This window comes from Dromiciops gliroides, chromosome 6, assembly GCF_019393635.1.
Source record: "Dromiciops gliroides isolate mDroGli1 chromosome 6, mDroGli1.pri, whole genome shotgun sequence".
In the NCBI taxonomy this organism is placed as follows: Eukaryota; Metazoa; Chordata; class Mammalia; order Microbiotheria; family Microbiotheriidae; genus Dromiciops; species Dromiciops gliroides.
The window spans coordinates 43,903,241-43,922,864 of record NC_057866.1 but is presented as its reverse complement, the minus strand read 5'-3'; the positions used below and the strand labels follow the sequence as shown (position 1 = coordinate 43,922,864).

The following is a 19,624-nucleotide window of genomic DNA, read 5'->3' as shown; positions in this document are numbered from 1 at the left end:
AACTCTAAAATTCTTGGCTAAAGAATAATTTGGTTTATTTTTCAAATCTGTAACTATTTGCTAAATTACCCAATTCTCCATCTTTTTTAAAGTCATTGTAGAGCAGAGTTGACAAACTCATTACTCCAGAAAGGCCTGAACCAGATTAAACTGTAATTGGGAAATGGTTAACAAAATAAATAAAAATACAATACAACAAAGATAATGATAATCTGTGGTTTTCTAGGTCAACAGGCAGGATCTAAGTCAACAGAGATCCATTTCTATTTGAGCTTAACACTTCTACTGAAGAATACTGGAGTGACTAATATCATATAAATAAATGTTTGTTTACTGTGTTAAAAGGTACATATCATGTGGCCTGATGAGCACGTTAGTGATTTTGAAGCAGACTGGCTAAAGAAAAGGTGTTTTTCCCAAAAATCCAGAGCAAAACTCCAAAAAGAATTGTTTTTACCAGGTAGGTATGTTTTTCAATCTATTATAATTATGTTAAAGCCCCCCCCCATCATTCCTCAATATGTGAGAAAAATGTGATTTTCTAAAGAGGGTTTACTAAAATCTTGTTAGCATTCGGTACTGGCATTTGGGAAAGTAATGGTTAGAATGGGCCAGAAATCCAGGCAGAGAAGAAAGGGCCCAAAACCTAATGGATCAGTCTCATCTATGGTTATCCCTTTAATTAGGAAAGTACAGTGAATAAGAGAAGCATAGAAATATAATAGCAAATATAGTTCCTCATGCCAAGGTGTTACTAATTGGAACATGAAACCACAGAGGTAATTTGGCTCCAACTGACCTTTCTAGCTTTATTACTATCTGCAGACTACCTTCCATTCCTCAGACATGCCCTTTTCTCTCTAGCCTTCTGTTTGCTCATAACTACTTCTTCTGCCTGGTTCACCCTTAACCCCCAGTTCCACCTCCCCAGCTCTTACCAATCATTCGGGGTCCAAGATGAATGCCATTCCAACCTAATATAATCATCTTGAAAATGCCTTCACTTTTCATCCCTCTCTTGCAGAACTATCTCTTGCCCTCTCTCTTCTCAGCTTTATGTCTGATGATAATCCACTTTTAATTTCCAATACAAACTTCTTCACATGCAGATAGCACCAGTAAAAACCAGGTTAGCAGTAGATGGGCTTGCATGGACAAGAATTAAGTTTTCATTGTCACTACAGACTGCTGGATGGTGCAGTGGATAGGGTACTAAATCCAGAATCAAGAAGATCTGAGTTCAAATTCAGCCTCAGACATTTATTATATGCGTGGCCCTGACAAGTCACTTAACTTCTGATTGCCTTAGTTTACTGAAGAAAGAAATGGCAAACCACTCCAGTATCTTTGCCTACAAAACCCCATGGAAAAAAAAAACATGGACAGTATTGGCATACTATGGTCCACAGAGTCACAGAATTGAACACAACTGAAAAACAATATTAAGAGTGCTTTAAATGCAAGGCTACGGGTTTGAATTTTATTTTAGTGGCAATTGGGAGGCACTCAAGTTTTTTCAGTAAGGAGACAAAGTCATATCTGTGTTCTAAGAACATAATTTTAACAGCTATGTGGTTGAAGGACTGGAGAAAAGAGAGTTTATATTGAGGGAATAGTCTCAGCCAGAGGTAATGAAGGCCTGAACTAAGGTGTACTATGTGGGTGGAGAGAAGGGGATGAATGGAAGAGATGTTCTGCAGGTAAGGCCAACAAGATTTAGCAGTTGACTGGATATGGGAGCCTTAGAGATCAGTTAATCCAATCTTCTTATTTCTAGAAGAGGAACAAACTTGTCTAGGAGGTAGAATCCAAGTGCTACTTTGAATTAAGGTAGAATTTGAAGCTAGGTCCTTCCTAATTTCAAGGCTAACAACATTATGGAAACATTCAAATATAAGACCACAAAAGTTTGGTGAATTCTCTGAGGTTATAAAAGACACAAGTAGTCAAGTGAGGACATCCTGACTCAGGTCACCAGTATTCTGTCCACTATAAAAAATTCTTTCCCCATTTTTTGGACTACCAATATTACTACCAATATGCTTCTTCCCTATATTTTTGCGGGGCAATGAGGGTCCAGCGACTTGCCCAGGGTCACACAGCCAGCAAGTGTCAAGTGTCTGAAGCCGGATTTGAACTCAGGTCCTCCTGAATCCAAGACTGATGCTTTATCCACTGTGCCACCCAGCTGCCCCACTTCTTCCCTATTTTGAGGTGAGATCAAATCTTGAAAAATCCTTCTTAGCAGTTTTCAGGCACTACTCTATTACAAGGATATGGACAAAATGTCCTAGATCCATTCTACCCTTTAACTAGTTTAGCCAAAATGAGACAAACTAATCTGAATGAGATGCTATCAGCAGATATTCTTCCCTCTCATGTAAAGGAAAATTAAATTATCGGCAAATTAGAAAGCGAATGGAACCCATTTTCTTTCCCAGTTTTTTCATGGAAAATCTGATTAAAAACTAGGTAAAGATGAATGTCAAGACAGCATGTAAAAGGAACATTGAATGGAAAACAGAAGACCCAAGTCCTTATCCAGGATCTACCACTAAGTAGCTCATGACTTTGAACAAACCCCTTTCACTCTCTGGAACTGTGCCCCATTTATAAAACCAAAAGGTTAAACTCAATGATCTCCAAGCACCTTCCCAACACTAACATTCTGTTTCTAAAGTCTACATCAAATATTAACTCATGCATTTTGACAAAAAGATGTCTGTGGTGGGATCATGAGCTGGTGTCAACATATTAATTTTTATTTTTGCTGCTACTGTCATTATTAAGCCCCACCATCTTAGGGCTGAATCATTCCTTTAAAGATTTTCCCCCTAATTTGACTTTAATTTAAAACAATAATGATTCTTTTGGTTGTATTTTTTAAAAATTTTCTGCTGTTAATTTAGACTATTTGAACAATAAGAAAGCTTTCTTTTTTATTATTGCAGCTTATAGCTTTCAAGCATTATAAAAATATCAGGCATGGCATACTAGTGTTTTTAATCATTATGATTTATTTCTTTGAGCTGACATTACTTATGTGATCAGAAAGAAGATGAACTGCTCACATAGTGAGAGCAAGAGGTAACTAACAGAAAGCTCAGCAGTTGTGAACCAATAATTACCAGGAGAGAAACCTAGTTTTTGAAGAGGCAGAGGAACTAGAGACCAAATTGCCAACATTACCTGGATTTTGGAAAAAGCAGGGGATTTCCAGAAAAAAAAATCTACTTCTACTTCTGCTTCAGTGACTACAGTAAGGCCTCTGACTGTGTGGATCACAGTGGCAAGTCCTCAAAGAAAGAGGAGTACCAGATCATCTTACTTGTCTCCTGAGACACCTGTATGTGGCCCAAGAAGTAACAGAACCAAATAAGAAACAACTGACTGGCTTAAGTTTGGGAAAGGAATACAGCAAGGCTGTATACTGTCACCTTATTTAACTTCTATGTAGAATACACCACGTGAAATGCCAGGGTAGAAAAATCAAAAGCTAGAGTTAAGGTTGCCAGAAGAAATATCAACAATCTCACATATGTAGATGATACCACTCTGATGCCATTCTAGAAGTAGTCTGTCTTGTTTTGGAACAATCTCCCTATCTGCATATGTGTGAGATGTTCTTTACTACTCCATCATATGACAAAGTTCAGATTTGCCATATGAAAAAAAGATCTTTTTTTTTTTCCTTTTGTATTTTGATAAACACCAAAGAAGCTGGAGCTGTTAAATTTTATCTCAGGAAAAACTCAACTAGTTTCTTTGGTGTTGTGAAAACTCTTACTGCTTTCAATACACAATTAGTAATCAACTGTTTTGTATACTTGTTTTCAGTTTTCATTTTGACAAACACTGTAATTAAAGCTATTAGAATAAAATCTTTGAACTATTTTTAAATGATGGCATGAAGTGAAGAATTAAGAAGCCTATTGATGAGGGTGACAGAAGAAAGTGTAAAAGCTGGCTTGATGCTTAACATCATTTAAAAAAAAAAAACTAAGATCTTGGCAACTGGTCCCATCACTTCCTGGCAAATAGAGAGAGAAAAAAAAAATGGAAGCAGTGTCAGATTTTATATTCTTAGGCTCAAAGCTCTTTGCAAATAGCAACTGCAGCCATGAAATTTAAATTGCTTGCTCCTCAGAAAGAAAGCTATGGCAAATCTGGACTGCATGCTAAAAAGCAGAGACATCATCTTGCCCACAGAAGTCCATCCGGTCAAAGCTATGTTTTTTTCTAGTGGCAATGATAGCTGAGTAGATTCTAATGGGTCCTACCAAGCAGGAAAAGCTTAGAATAATGGCCTAGCAATCCACCATGTGTCTGTGGACTGAGAATGGAATGGATCCCTGCTCCCTCCCTCCACCCCAAGGCACTTACCTTGTAATAGAAGTATAGAACACATACACAGAAACAGAGATCCAATTAGTTGATGGAAGGAGAAAGAACAAGTGCCAATAGCTATATAGATCAAGGAAAGCTCGACAGAGGAAGTGGATAATAATAAAATTAATAAAATTCCTGGAAGGCAGAGATTAGGGGTGGTTGCATTGAAGGCATAAGGAAGACCTGTTTGGAATAGATGGAGGTCAGAGACAGAATGTTTCAGAAAACCACTTTTGATCCACTTTGACTGTAGTGTATAGCATGTGATGGGGAGAAATATGGAATAAGGCTAGGAATGTCAGTTCAGGTTCAGCTAAGGAAGCCTTTAAAGGTTGGACTGAGGAGGTTTATTTTGTCCTAGTAGCAATTGGAAGCCATGAAAGTTTTTTTGAGTGGAGTAATGATATGGTCAGACTTGCGGGTTGAAAAGATTTTCATGGTGGTCTCATGGAATATAGATTGAAGAAGGGAAAGGTTGGTAGTCCAGTTAGTAAACTATTGTGATCATCTGGGCAAGAAGTGATAAAAACCTCATCTAGAGTACAATGGAAAAAAGATAGGTAAGAGTTTTGTTTTGAAATAAATACAGGCTGATATAATTAACAAAACTTGGCAACTTAGGTATGAGGGAAGGGTAGGGAGTGAAGAGTGAAAGGTGGTTCTCTGCTTATGAACCCAAGGGATTGAGAGGACAGTTATACCCTTGACAAAAATATGAATGTTCTGGAGGAGAGGCAGACTTAAAGTGGGTGATAGAGGCAGTTGGGTATTGCACAGTGGATAGACACAGAAACAGGAAGATCTGAATTCAAATCCAGCCTCAAACATTTACTAGCTGTGTGACCCTGGAAAAGTCATTTAAGCTCACACAGTCTCCATTTCCTCAATTGTAGAAGGAACAAGGGGCAATGGGATAACCTCTAAGGTCATTTTCAGCTCAAAAATGATCCTCTGAACCTGCAATATCTACAGGTCTCATCCAGAAGGACATTTCCAATGAGCAGGTGATAAGGTCAGATCCTGAGAAATAAATTTTTCAGCCATATCAATGCACATAGACTATCTACTAATTGGCAAATTGCTTGGGATTGTCATTTCTGGAGGGAGTACTTACACTGATAAAATTATAAATGATGAAGTAAGTACTATCGTATCATAAGTGCTTATTTTTCCTTACTCTCTTTCCTTTCTTCTCCTGGTTTAAATAATGGGTTCACAAAAAGCAATGTGGCAAGGGGCTCCTTCAGCTTTCTATCTTGAAGCTCCTACATTTTGGTTACTGGTTCTTGGACAAGAAAGTACTCATGTTGAAGCCAATAATTCTCATGGCATGAAGTCATTTTTGCCAGTGACAAGGAAAGTGCCATGGTTTGCAAAAAAAAAAAAAAAATCTTTCTGTGGAAGAAAATCAGTCTTTGTGCCAAGGGCATGCTGATTCTTGACCTAATATAGGAAGTTCATTTTGATTAAATTTAAAGACTACCTTTATCTAAATTCAGTACTTCAGTCAATAAAAGATTCTTTCTTCAGCAATAATGATCTCAACCCATCCCTCAAATAAACTCCAGGTAGATGGTCTATCCAATGTGCTGAAGGCCTTCTTATAGTCTTAGCCAAGATTCTTAGATTCTTAGCCAAGGACCCACTCAGTGGGTCAAGAGAATGGGGAGAGGGGCATGGATTATGGTGGGAAAAAATTACATCTTTATTTTTACTAACTGTTACAAAACTTCAGCTTTTCTTCCAAGTATGGATACAAGCAACAAACATTCTGAAAAAAAAAAAAACATTATTCTGAGGAGTCTATAAACTTCACTAGAGAGCCAAAGGGGTCCTTGACAGAAAAAAAAACAGTTAAGAACCCCTGCTCTCATCTCTTGGTATCACAGGATACCAATGTAACCCACCAGAGGTCAAAAAGTTATCCCCTTTTCTTCTTAGAAATTATCAGCCTAACAACATAATAGCTTACAATATAGAGTTATAACTACATGATATAAGATTCCTGGCCAAAAACTAAAAATGCCATTCAAAGATTTGGAAACGGGGCAGCTAGATGGCACAGGGGCAGCTAGATGGCACAGTGGATAGAGCACTGGCCCTGGAGTCAGGAGTACCTGAGTTCAAATCCGCTCTCAGACACTTAACACTTACTAGCTGTGTGACCCTGGGCAAGTCACTTCACCCCAATTGCCTCACTTAAAAAAAAAAAGATTTGGAAACAAAGATTCTAGCTGAATTTTGCCATTGTCATATGAATGGCTGGGAGAGCCAGAGTTTCATTTCTATTTAGAAAATCAAAATTTCCATCATACAGTCAAAATGATCAGTGCTTAATGCATTTCACAGAACAAGGGGGGGAAATTTTGTATGCTGTGTGATCTTCCATATGTGACCCTAAATCCATATGCTTGACTCTCTTTTTCCTAATTGCCAGAAAGCTAACATGTTTTTCCTATTTCTTTGAAACGGCACTGAAATATTTCAAGTTAAACCCTAACTTTGAGTAGTGCATTTTATTATAAATTGAGATTTGCAAGGCAGTTCCAATTTCTTTCCAAAAGACTATCTGTAAATAAGCGTGGTTTGTATAATGGGAAGAACACTGGGCATGGAGTCAAAATATTCCAGAGACTTGAGTTTGAATCCCCAATTTGCCCCTCAAACTCTGTGCATCCTTAGGCAATGGTATATTATAAAGGGGATCCTTGTGCACATATAGGCTAGACTAAAATGGTGGCCTTTGAGGTCCCTTTGTATTATTTGAAAATCACTTCTGTGCCTTCATTCCTTTTCAAATAATCAGAAAAGACCTCAAATATTGAATGTTTCTTAAAGACCTAGGGTGGGGGGTAGGGAGAGAGGCCTGCTTCAATGTCCTCCAGCAATCTTCTTTCATTAAGGGAACATCATTATGCAGACTGACCTTTCCTTTCCATTAACACTGTTATAGAACTAATTTCACCCATGACATTTTGAGATAGGTCTAGTTGTTAGTATTCCTTATATGAGCCAGCCTTTTTGTAAATTCTATCACTCCTGCTTTTTCCCTCTGGAGATAAGAAAAATAAGTCTGATTTGTTTGTTATTAGGTCAGGAAGTTTTGTCAAAAATAATGAGACTAAAATACATATTATTCATTCCTTTCTCTTTTAATTTTTTCCAATCTGATGGCTACCTTAAAATTACAACAAATATATTTTTGTTCAACCTTCTTGAACCCCAACCTTCAGCTCAGAGAACAGGGATTTTGAATTCTGTAGGAAACCCAACCCTGTAATCCAGCTTTCTAACAAAGAAAAGAAATTTCTGGAGTAGCAAAAGCTTTGAAATTTACCTTATGGCAAAGACCAAGTTTATTATTGTTCAGTCATTTCTGAGTCTTCACAACCCCATTTGGGGTTTTCTTGGCAAAGATACTGGAATAGTTTGCCATTTCCTTCTCCAGCTCACTTTACCAATGAAACTGAGGCAAACAGGCTTAAGTGACTTGCCCAGGATTACACAGCTAGGAAGTGTCTGAGGACAGATTTGAACTCACAAAGAGAAGTCTTCCTGTCTCTGGGCCCAGCACTCCATGCACTATACCATCTAGCTGCCACAGCAAATATAGAGGGTGAGCCAAAAGTCACAAATATTTAATAACTGTGTTTTGAATTTTTAATTTACAGTACCATAGCATCATATACAGTATATATAGGAAATGAATTTATATTACGTGTGAAAAATAAATAGCAAAAAAATAAAGAAAACCGTTTTTTAAAAAGTTATTAGAATATCAGACCTTTTCATGGTTTTGGGCCCACTCTCTATTAACTTTTATAAAATTGGAAAAGCAAAACAGGGGCACTTCCCTACTCTCCTGTTTTCTCCGACAAATGCCTTGTGTAAAGTGGGCATTTAATAAACATTTGCTGAATCGAATTGAATGATAGTTTCACAAGAATGAGTTATTATATCTCCAAGTAGGAGAAAAATTAAAAGGATTTTCTTCCATAGGTGACCAGCATTCAAAATTCTCCTGAGCAAGGCTGCCTCCTCTGGTCCGTGCCCCATTTTCTTTTCCATTTTATAGTCAGGAAATGTTTTTATAACATTGGCACATGAACAACAAACATCCAATTTTAAAAAGTTATATGGTATGACACTTTTGTGAAGTGGAGTTGGATGGCCTTATATATTGGCTTCATCTTTATCAGATGTTGTACACCCAAGGGACGGCTTTTGGCTTGCTGCTTCTACCAGTGTACACACTGGGAAAACCACATTCCAAAAAAGAAGCAGAGAGTCAAAATTCATTACTCATGGACTCTGATTCTTCCTCAGTCCTTCAAGCAGGCAATCCATGTTGTAGGCTTACACTTAGTAACTCAGGATAGCATTCCAAGATGGAACCCAGAGATATACATAAATTATTCTTAATTTCTCATCAAGTATGTCAGATTTACATCCTCCAATACTCCCATAGATGCAACTGGCATGAATGACACGTAGACCATCATATTTTTTAAATTGTCCATTGGTTTAGTGATGAGATCATTCATTCTGTTGGTTTAAACCAAAATCCAAGTGAAATAATTAGGAAGATAGTGTTTAAGCTTTCTTGGTCTACGAGGACCTTCTTTTTTCTTGTCCTGTTGTAAATAGTAAGTACAACCGTTTGTAAACCACATGCCATATTCTTCCAAAATGTTTTTGGTGATGATAGAAAGAAGATTGATATTCTCTTCTTCTTACCAAAGAAGGTGTATTTGTTGGAGTAAGAAGACAGAGGCCCACTGAGGTCCAAAACTTGTCCTTAGGTACACACGGTTTTGGGACTTTCCTAGTCTTTAGCTATCCATGCATTCAACCACTTATTAATCATTTGCTTAAGAAGAGAAGCGATGTGGGGCAAGGGTAAGAGAGCTGGCCTTGGCATCAGGTCCTTGGACTCAGGTGCCCTCCTTACATATACTGCTGATGTGACCCTGGGCAAATCCAACTCTGTCAGATTAACCTTTTTATTGCCAATACTTCTTGGGTATCATACTTTGTTTTTTATTTTTTTTAACAAGAGCTAGCATTTATATAATATTTTAAGGTTTGCAAAATGCTTTACTAATATTATATCATTTTATCCTCACAACAATCCTGCAATATGGATGCTATTATTATCCCCTTTTATAGATGAAAAAACTGAGGCAGACAGAAGTGACTTGTCCAGGGTCACACAGCTAGGAAATAGTAAATTAGTAAATAGTCAAACTGGAGTCAAATTTGAACTCAGGTCTTCTTGACTCCAGGCCCAGCATTTTATCTGCTGCTTTACCTAAGTTAATAACAGAGAAACAATGCTATAGTTAATTGAAAAATAAAGCTTTAAACAGAAGGGGGAAAGACAGGAAAACAGTTTAATTGTGGTCTTTCCACTGCACCATCTAATTACCTATTTTTCCCCTAAATTCTTCCACTGTAAATGCCCTGAGAACACGCCCTGCCTTGTATTTATCTTTGTGTTCCCATAGTACCTTGTATATGGTAGGCACTTAACAAATGTGTTTAATTTTGCTTAATAAATATCTAGTTAATTTAATTGGTTTAGACACTTTCTGTATCCCCAGTGCTTAGCACAGTGTCTGGTATATACAAGGTACTTAGTAAACGTTATTGACTAGTTACAGTACAAGGAAAAATGTGAAACTACAATATTGGAGAGCTATAGAGTCCTATGTTGGAAGGCTGAAGAATTGGTTCTTCTGGGAAGGATCCAGAGCACCTAAATACATAGGATAGCATTCAAACTGGTTTTTGTAGGATGGGTAGGAATAGGTTAGTTGGGACCAGGGGAGGAGGACATACCAAACAGGCAAAACAACCTAAATGAAGACACACACAGAAACAGGAAACCACTGGCCACATTTGGATACCAGCAAGGGATCCAAATTTTCTAGGGCATAGGCTGTGTCAAGGGAAGAAGCAGGAAATAAGACTGGAAAAATAGATTAAGACTAGATTTGGAAATTCTTGAATGCCAGATGAAGGAATTTGGAATGTACCACCTCAATTATGCATTGAATTATTTTCTTGCTTGATTAACCTGTAAAATAGCATTAGTCTCCAAATTTCTGTTGAGTGGCTGAACTTTTAGGTTACCTCTGTATTTGCCTTTGTATCACAGAACCCAGGATTTAGTAGGCATTTCATGGGGGCAACTACGTGATGCAGTAGATAGAGCACTGGGCTTGGAATCAGGAAGACTCATCTTCATGAGTTCAAATCCAGCCTCAGACACCAGCTATGTTACCTTGGGCAAGTCACTTAACCCTGTTTGTCTCCATTTATTCATCTGTAAAATAATCTGAAGAAGGAAATGTCAAACCATGCCAGCATCTCTGCCAAGAAAACCCCAAAGAGGGTCACAAAGAATCAGACATCATTGAAACAACTAAACAACAAATACTTTTTGACTGTTTGATTTATAAACATAGTATCTTAAAAGTATAGTAGATGAGCATTCACCATTGAGTCCAGACATTCTTAACCTGGGATCCATGAACTTTTTTAAAAATATTTTGAAAATTATATTTCTACATAATGTTTCCTTTGTAATCTCATGTATTTTCTTTTATGCTTTTAAAAAGATTATTCTGAGATGTCCCTAGGTTTTACCAGACTAACTCACAAAAAAAGTTAAGAAGCCCTAGACTAGTCATTTTATGGGTTAGGAAACTGATACTCTGACAGCCAAAATCCAAAGTCATAATAATAAATGGCAACCTTTTCACTGTTCCCCCAATGCATCATTTTAATTCCATCATCTTTTACACACACACACACACACACACACACACACACACACACACACACACACCCTAAAACAGGTAGAATCATGTCCATTACAAAGAAAATTTTGATATCCTTTTTTCTCCCCTTAAAATATAAAATTAAGCTATAGACCAGGACTTTCATCAGAAGAAGAGTAACTGAGAAATTGTCAAAGGTTTAGGTAAGGGTGACGAGTCCATTCTTAACTAGAAAAACATGCTAGAGCCTTGTGCCCTAAATGAGGGTTCTTTTACTCTGCAGGGATTTTTGGTTCATTCTTATTTTGCATTTTTATTGTTTCCTGGGCATTCCTATTTGATTTTTTTTTTCTTTTTTTGGTTCCTGGGCATGGCCAGAGAAGTTATTTACAGGAAATGATACAGAACAATTGGCTCTTCTTCAGCACATTAGATGAGCTGGTCTCAGAGCCAAAGGAACAGTTCACAGCAGGTGGGCAGAAGTTCCTAAGCTTCTGAAATAATACATTTCATCCCAGTAGTGTTTCTCTAAGGATTTTGTTGTCCTTCCCCTTTTGAAATGAAATTTAAGATCCAGCAATGTGACGTGAACCCCCGGACATGATCCCAACAAATGGCTCCTTGAAAGGCAGCACACAGCATGTGAATAAATTTTATTATGTGTGAAACATATGTCCAAGGAAGTATTTATTAGTAAGGCCACAAGTTAAATTAGAAAGAATGGGTCATACCTTAAACATTCTGTAATTAGCTACACTGTTTATATTCCCATGCTCAAGTGTGAAACTTCAATTTGTTTTGAATGCATTCTCCTGACATGTGGTTTATTATACACAAATACATTTTAATTTAAGTCCCTGGGTATTTGTTTTCCATTTGGGAGGGGGTAAAAAGGAAAATTGTATTTTAAATATTTTTTTCAGTTTCTAAATTTTTGGAAAAAGTAATATAGAGTAACTACTGTCAGCATAATTTTTTTTTTGTAAGGACAGTTTAACAAAATGCAGTTTGATTTCTTCCCAATCACTGTTGTTTTTTTTCATTCTTTGACAATCTTAATGAATTTGGTAACTGGTTTGTCCCAGAACTCTTTCTTTGAAATAGGGTAGGAAAAAAGATGCATGAATGGCTTCCATTAGGATACATGTGCTTGGATCCTTACTTCTTTAGAGTTTATTTATGCCAGAAAGCTCTAATAGGGCAGTGATGGTTGGGAATGTGCCACCTTGGCAAAATTCCAAGATCATTGTAACCATTCTCTCTTAAGTCTGGTATGGCGCCATGCTGTTCTTGATGAGCAGAACAGTGGAGTTCTGTGGCACTGTTATTCACCACTACGTTTCTCTAGCCCAAGACATTGGCTCCCTATTGATGTTAAGATCAATTATTTTATCTTTGTTCTTATCCTTTCGATAAGTTCTACAATATGCATAATTGACATAGTACTTCTGGGTAGATATATGTATATATACATACATATTTAGATACATAAATCTACATATTTATGCATATTCAATTTTAGCTGAAGGAGTATGTAGTCAAAAAAGTTTGAGCATCACTCATCTAAAAAGGGGTATTAGGGGGCAGCTAGGTGGCACAGTGGATAAAGCACCTGCCCTGGATTCAGGAGGACCAGAGTGCAAATCTGGCCTCAGACACTTGACACTTACTAGCTGTATGACCCTGAGAAAGTCACTTAACGCTCACTGCCCCACAAAATAAATAATAATAATAATAATAATAATAATAATAATAATAATAATAAGGAACATTAAAAGAGGTAGCATTGTCTACTAAAGTGTTGGACTTGGACTCTCAAAGACCTAGGTGTGAATCTTATCTCAGACACTTGCATGTCTGTGTGACCCAAGATAACTGAATTTCTCTGAAGTTATTCCCTCTTCTACAAAATGGGGATACTTTCTGAAATTCAAATAAAATAACACATGCAAAACACTTTGCAGATTTAACATATCATATAAATGTGTGCTATGGTGGTTCCTGTTAAGTCCAATCTCTTCATTTTACCCATTAAAAAAAACAATGAGTCCTAGAGAAATTAAATCACACAAAACAGTGAATGGCAGATCTGGGGTTCAAATCCAGTGTTCTTTCCTCCATCCCTTACTTGGAAAATTTGATTTAGTCTATATTTATAAAGAAAAGTTCTTTCTCTTGTGTGGTCTTAAAAGGAAAAGTGAAAAAATATAAATAGCAATTGTACCCAATCATGCATAGTTTGTGCCCTGTACGTATCTTCTTTTAGATTGTCAAAGAATTTTGACTAGTGTTAGGCATCTTAAAATATTTGCATTCCTTTGAATGTGTTTCTTTTTTAATCTGACTTTAAAGTTGCATAAGACTCAAGTCAATGAAACTTCTTGTAAAATAAAAGAAGTCTTAAGCAAAACCAAATGGTGCAAATGAATGGCCTATCCAAAATACAGGCACATGTTAACAAAAGAAAACTCTGGTTGATTGTTAAGTCTGCTGAAGCATTATTCATTTTAGAAATGACAAGCCCCAGTGTTGTGTATCATCTTGTGCAGTGAAACCTGCTTATGATGTGGTTTTGTCCTACACTGAAAGCCCTGGCCCTGGATGGTGTTTATCATTAAGTGCCCAGATTCAAGCATGATGAAATAAAACCTCTCTTGATTCCATCAAATTCAACAAATATTTGTCAAATGCTTAGTCTGTGCAAAACACTGTACTAAACTCAGGGAATCCAAAGACAAGCACGAAATAGATTCTCTGTATGATTTAGCCTAGTTATTTCACCTCTGCAAAACAAAGTTTCCTCGACTCTAAAGTGAATTGGATGAACTAAAATAATCTCTAAAGTTCCTTCTAGCTCGGGTACCATAAGCCTGTGAAAGATCCTCTCATCTAACTTTTACTACATCATAGTCTAAACAATTAAAAATGTGAGAGAAATGGTATCTTGTTAATTTAATCATTTCATTAATATGGCCAGTGGGTTATTAATAAAATCAGGTCTATGGTCATCTCTCTCAGACCAAAGACCCCTAATGGTGATGGGGGTCTCAGCTTATATACCCTTCTAACTGTAGGAGGTCCATCACGCAGCAATCAAATCTAACTGCTTAGCATCATTTAGAGATGGGTTACATTAAAATGAAGTTTGGGGGATACATGACTCAAGTAAAGATCACATCAGGGAGAAATGCAGAGACCCCCAGTCAAGCTGACACAATGGTTTCCACCTAGAACTTTTTCATGCAGGCAAAATCTAATCAGTCAAGTCCTCTACCTTATCTAGACAAAAGAATCTGTCTCCACCTAAAGCTCCTTTTGTTAGTTTTGCTTTGGGTTTAGATTAACCTAGATGAGATTTGAAGAAATCTCTCAAAGCGATTTTGTCTTTGGGTAGAGGGAAGAGAGGACTAAAAAGGGGAGATCTGGGTGGAAGGGGGCAGCTAGGTGGTACAGTGGATAGAGCACCAGCTCTGGATTCAGGAGGACCCGAGTTCAAATATGGCTTCAGATACTTGACACTTACTCACTGTGTGACTCTGGGCAAGTCACTTAACCCTCATTGTCCCTCAAAAAAGGTGGGGGGAGATCTCTAGGTCTCCCAAGATAGTTATTATTAATTATTATTTCCCACAGGAGATAGAGCACTGTACAAGGAGTCTGGAAGACCTAGGTTCAAATCCATGTTGAGATGCTTGACTGTGCCTCAGTTTCCTCACTGTTACATTAAAATGCTGGACTTGATAGGCTGTAATATCCCTTGCAGCTCTAAACTTAGGAACCCATAAACAAAATAAGTATGAGAGAGTAAAGAAAAGTTGTTCAAAATAAGACTGGAAAGATATATTAAAAATAAATTGCAGTGAGCCTGAAAATGGTACCCTGAAGCAATTTGTGCTTAATCGTGGGGGGGGCCAGAGACCAATTAAGAGATACAACAGTTTGGGCAAGACCATGGGAATAAAGAGAAAGGAGGGATATTAGAGTAATGTGGAGATATCAAAGATAAATGAGATTATAAACCTAGATAACAAGTTGGGGTAGAGATGGGTGGACCTCAACAGAGACCAGGACAGACTGAAGGGACAGACTGACATTTTTAATGTGCTGAATTTGAGGTGCACAGAGGACACACATCTGGCTAATAAAGCAGGACAAAAACTGAAGAAAAATTAGAGCTGCATACATAGACAGAGGAGTCATATGCCAAGAGATGCTGCTGCCACCAATGGGAGTAGATGAGATAAGCAAGACAAAAAGAGACTTGAGCTTCAGTCATGTTTAGGGTACCAAAGATATCTCATGACCTAGTTAAGGAGATTAAGATGCTGGGATTGAACAGGGGAAAGAGTGATGGAAACCAAAAGAGTGATCAATTCTTGGTCAGAGGTTCCCAAAAGTCCCCCCCCCCTAGTTTCTACTTTATCAAATCTCAAGTTGGATAAATTCAACTAAACAAAAGAAATGGAGATGAGATTCTTTTGTTTAGATCAGTTCAGGACTGAGGGGTTAAATGACACCTAGATAAGGGATTCAACTTCAATGAGGGTCTTTTGCATTCTTTTCCTAGATGTCATCTCTAGAGTTCATTTTAATATAGTTTGCCTCCAAATCATGTCAACCAATGGAATTTAATGATGCTAACCAATTAGCTTTGATCAATGTATAATGACCCACCTCTATTAAAAGAGGATAAAAACCTTTGTAAGATGCCATTATAGAGTCTTTTGGGTTTTAGAGGCTCTCTTGCTCTCTTTTAGGACAGCTTGGTCTTCACAGGGTCTTCTAGGGATTCGGGGATGTTTCTCCTGCTTGAGAGCATACAGAAGCTCTCTCCCTGCTTTCTCTATCATGTGGCCTTGAGACCATGAGAAATTAGGTAGACACATGGCCAATCCTGTACTCATATAATATTAATAAAATAATTTGCCTATCCAAAATGCTAACATTTTGAGGGACAAATTTCAGTATCTTTTGTCTCCCAGGGCCTTCTTACAAAGAACCACCAGAGTTCTAGGAATTCAAAGAGAGAATCAAAGAAATTAAGCAACCAAAATAGGTCAAGGTCCTAGCATTCACATTCAGCAAACAAGTCCTGATTTTCTATACTATACAGATACATGGCACATTGACTAGAATGCTAGACTTAAAGTCACCAAGATCAGAGTTCAAATCCTTCCTTAGACGACTTTAGCTGTGTGACCTTTGACAAGTCTCAGGTTCCTCATCTGTAAAATAGGGGTAATAATAACACCTACCTCTCAGAGTTGTAGCATGGATAAAATGAGATATTAAAGGCAAAGAGCTTTTCAAATCTCAAAGTACTCTATTAATGCTAGCTATTATTATACTGAACATTCAACTATAATAATGAAAGTCAAAATTCACACATATATATAATACTTAAATGTGTACAAGGTCTCATATATACATTATCTATGATCCTCCAACAGTCCTGCATAGCAGGTTTTATTTTAAAGACTCACTTTACAGTTGAGGAAAACTGAGGCTGAAAAGGTCACTCAGCTAATGTCTGAAGCAGACCCTTATCTTTTTTTTTTTTTTTTTGGTGAGGCAATTGGGGTTAAGTGACTTGTCCAGGGTCACACAGCTAGTAAGTGTTAAGTGTCTGAGGCCAAATTTGAACTCAGGTCCTCCTGACTCCAGGGCCAGTGCTCTATCCATTGTGCTACCTAGCCGCCCCAACCCTTATCTTTTTTACACAAAATCCAATACTATCCATTATGCCATGCTGGATATTAGGTTTCATTTATTTGTTATTCTTTGGTAACCATGGCAAAGATAATAATAGCCAGGTGATAATGATAGCTAGTATCTATGTAATGCTTTAAAGTTTACAAGTTCTTGACCTATTTTAATTCATTTGATCCTCAAAACAACTCAAAGAGACAGGGACTATTTCTATCCCCATTTAACTGGTGAGAAAACTGAAGCCAATAGAAGTGACTTGAGCAGGTTCATACAGCTAGGGAGTCTGGGGCAGAAATCCACCTCAGGTCTTCCTGACTCCAAGTCCTGTTGTCTCTCTACTGAGCCATTTAGATGCCCAATATAAAATATTGTCTTGCTTTAGTAAGACCACATGCATTCATAGAACACCAATAGCACACCAATGGGTATGCCCAGATACTGGGAATCCAGCTATGCTCTCTCAGTATTCCTTATGATTGCATTTGTAAGATACATTTATAAAGAGAAACATTTACAAGATGGCTATTTTATGCTACTAAGAGAACAGAGTAACACTACTCAACCTGTATGGATAAAATGATAATAATAATTATATGTTTATAATTAGGCAGCTACATCGTGTAGTAGACAGAACCCTGGGCTTGAAGTCAAGAAGACCTGAGTTAAAATCCTACCTTAGAAATTTCCAAGCTGTGTGACTATGCAAACTACTTAACTTCTCTAAACCTCAGTTTTCTCATTTGTAAAATGAAGGGATTGGACTTCGTGGCTTCGATGGTCTCTTCCAGTTCTAAATCTTGTGATTCTATGATGCTTTACTAGGTTATATAAACAAAGTAAATAACAGGAATTATCACTAATTATGACTAATCACTCCATAGATCCCCATGACATCAGTAATAATAAGTATTACTATCTCCTTTTTGCAGATAAGCAAACAAAGGTTTACAAAAATTAGGTAATCTGCTCAAGGTCATAGAATGTTGGAGTCAGGATACCCAAATCTTCACGTACAAAGTTCATTTCATTGTCTTTTCCACATCACCACCTCTTGTCCTTGCCTTCACTGGCATTGTTTGCTAACCAGGCAAAAAGAAATCAATTGGTTTGTTGACTACAAAGAATGTTGAAAGTCCTTAGGAACCCAACAGACTAAAATAAATGACAAAATGCTCATTTGATCTCTAAGCCTCATGCCAGCTCTGAAATTCTATGAATCTATTATTAAGTTTCAGACTTGATAAAATTGAAGTCATTATCTGTATTCAGTCCAAGTTGACAGTTACATTTCATTTATTTATAACATTAGATAAAAGAAATTTATGGTTTCTTTTTTTTATGCCTATATACTGAAATTCTCTTCCAACTTAAAGGCAGACAATTTTATTGCATAGAGATCAGTCAGTATCCAAAGTATTTACCACCATCTGGGTCTTTTCTATCAATAACAGATTCTATAGCCTGATAAGTGATTTAAAATGTATTGAGCAATCTCAGGAGTGGCTAGGGAAAATGTTGGCATCATATGAACTTCCCCACCAAGTGGAGCTATTTTTTTCTGGAGAACACTTTATGGTTATGAATCGCATTTGGAATAGAAGCAGCAATTGAGACACTGAAGGCCACCCAAAAGAAGAACTGGTGGCATATCTTGAGGAATACAGACGCATAAACAACTAAATCCTGATTTCCCACAGTCTAAAGTGTGCCAGACATTGGACTCTGTCATCTTGGGAAAAAAAGATGATTAGGGTTGGCCAAAGTCACCATGGGCTAAGTGTGCCTTTTCAGCCTACTGAGAAAAGTCAGTAAGGGTAGGGTATTTGTTGTGGTTTTGTGTCTTTAAATAATGTTTTGTAATTGAAGGTCTGAAGGCTTTAAAACATTCTCAATCCTCCCTTGTCCTTGAAAGACAAGTCTGCACAGCTTCTGTCTACAACAAGCCTTATTAAACCCACAGGATTGGATAGACTTACAAAACTGGAATGTTTACTCTTCATCAGTTCGTTCAAATACTGTCAAAACTGCTGATAGTTCTACTCAGATAGTTTGGGACAAAAAATTTCTGAATGGAATCCACAATAATTTTTTGCCTATGGTACAAGGAGTACGTGTTACATCACAACCCTGGCTCCTGATAAGGGAGGGCATTTTTTCACCCTTCTACATTTCTCTTATCCCCATCTCTAGGGAAGGAGGGGGAAAACCTTTGCAAAAATTATCTTAATGGATTCTGATTCAATTCTGATAACTAAGAGCAAGTACATTGAAATGAAAATTTTACTTAAAGAAGCCATTTTTTCTTCCATCTTTTATCAATCAACAGATTCCACCAATTCATTATCCACTAGACCAGATCCCCTACACTTACATATGTCAGAGAAGTAGAAGCCCATGTGTTGTAGTAGAAAGAAAGGAATACATACACATACATACACACAGAAACACACAGAGGGTTGGGGGGGGGGGGCAGAGGGAGAGAACCTACTATGTGCCAGGCACTCTGCTAAGCACTTTATCTTGTTTGATCATCTCCCATTTGATCCTCACAATAACCCTGGAAGGTAAATGCTATAATTACATTCATTTTATATTTGAAGAAACTGAGACCAATAGAGGTTAAGTGACTTGCACAGGATCACACAACTAGTGAGAGGCTGAGGCTGGAAAGAACACTGGATTTGGAGTCATATGACTTGAATGCAAATCTTTTGCTTGGTTGCTTACTAACTGAATGACCT

The 19,624-nt window shown here is 37.3% G+C and overlaps 1 protein-coding gene across 1 annotated transcript in view; it reads left to right on the top strand.

Moving 5' to 3' along the window:
• Positions 1-19,624, top strand: part of BBOX1 (gamma-butyrobetaine hydroxylase 1) — an 85,814-nt gene that overhangs the window by 17,197 nt on the left and 48,993 nt on the right. The window contains exon 3 of the mRNA XM_043971506.1: positions 346-460. Coding sequence (XP_043827441.1) covers positions 346-460 — 115 coding nt within the window. The remainder of the gene's footprint in view (positions 1-345; positions 461-19,624) is intronic.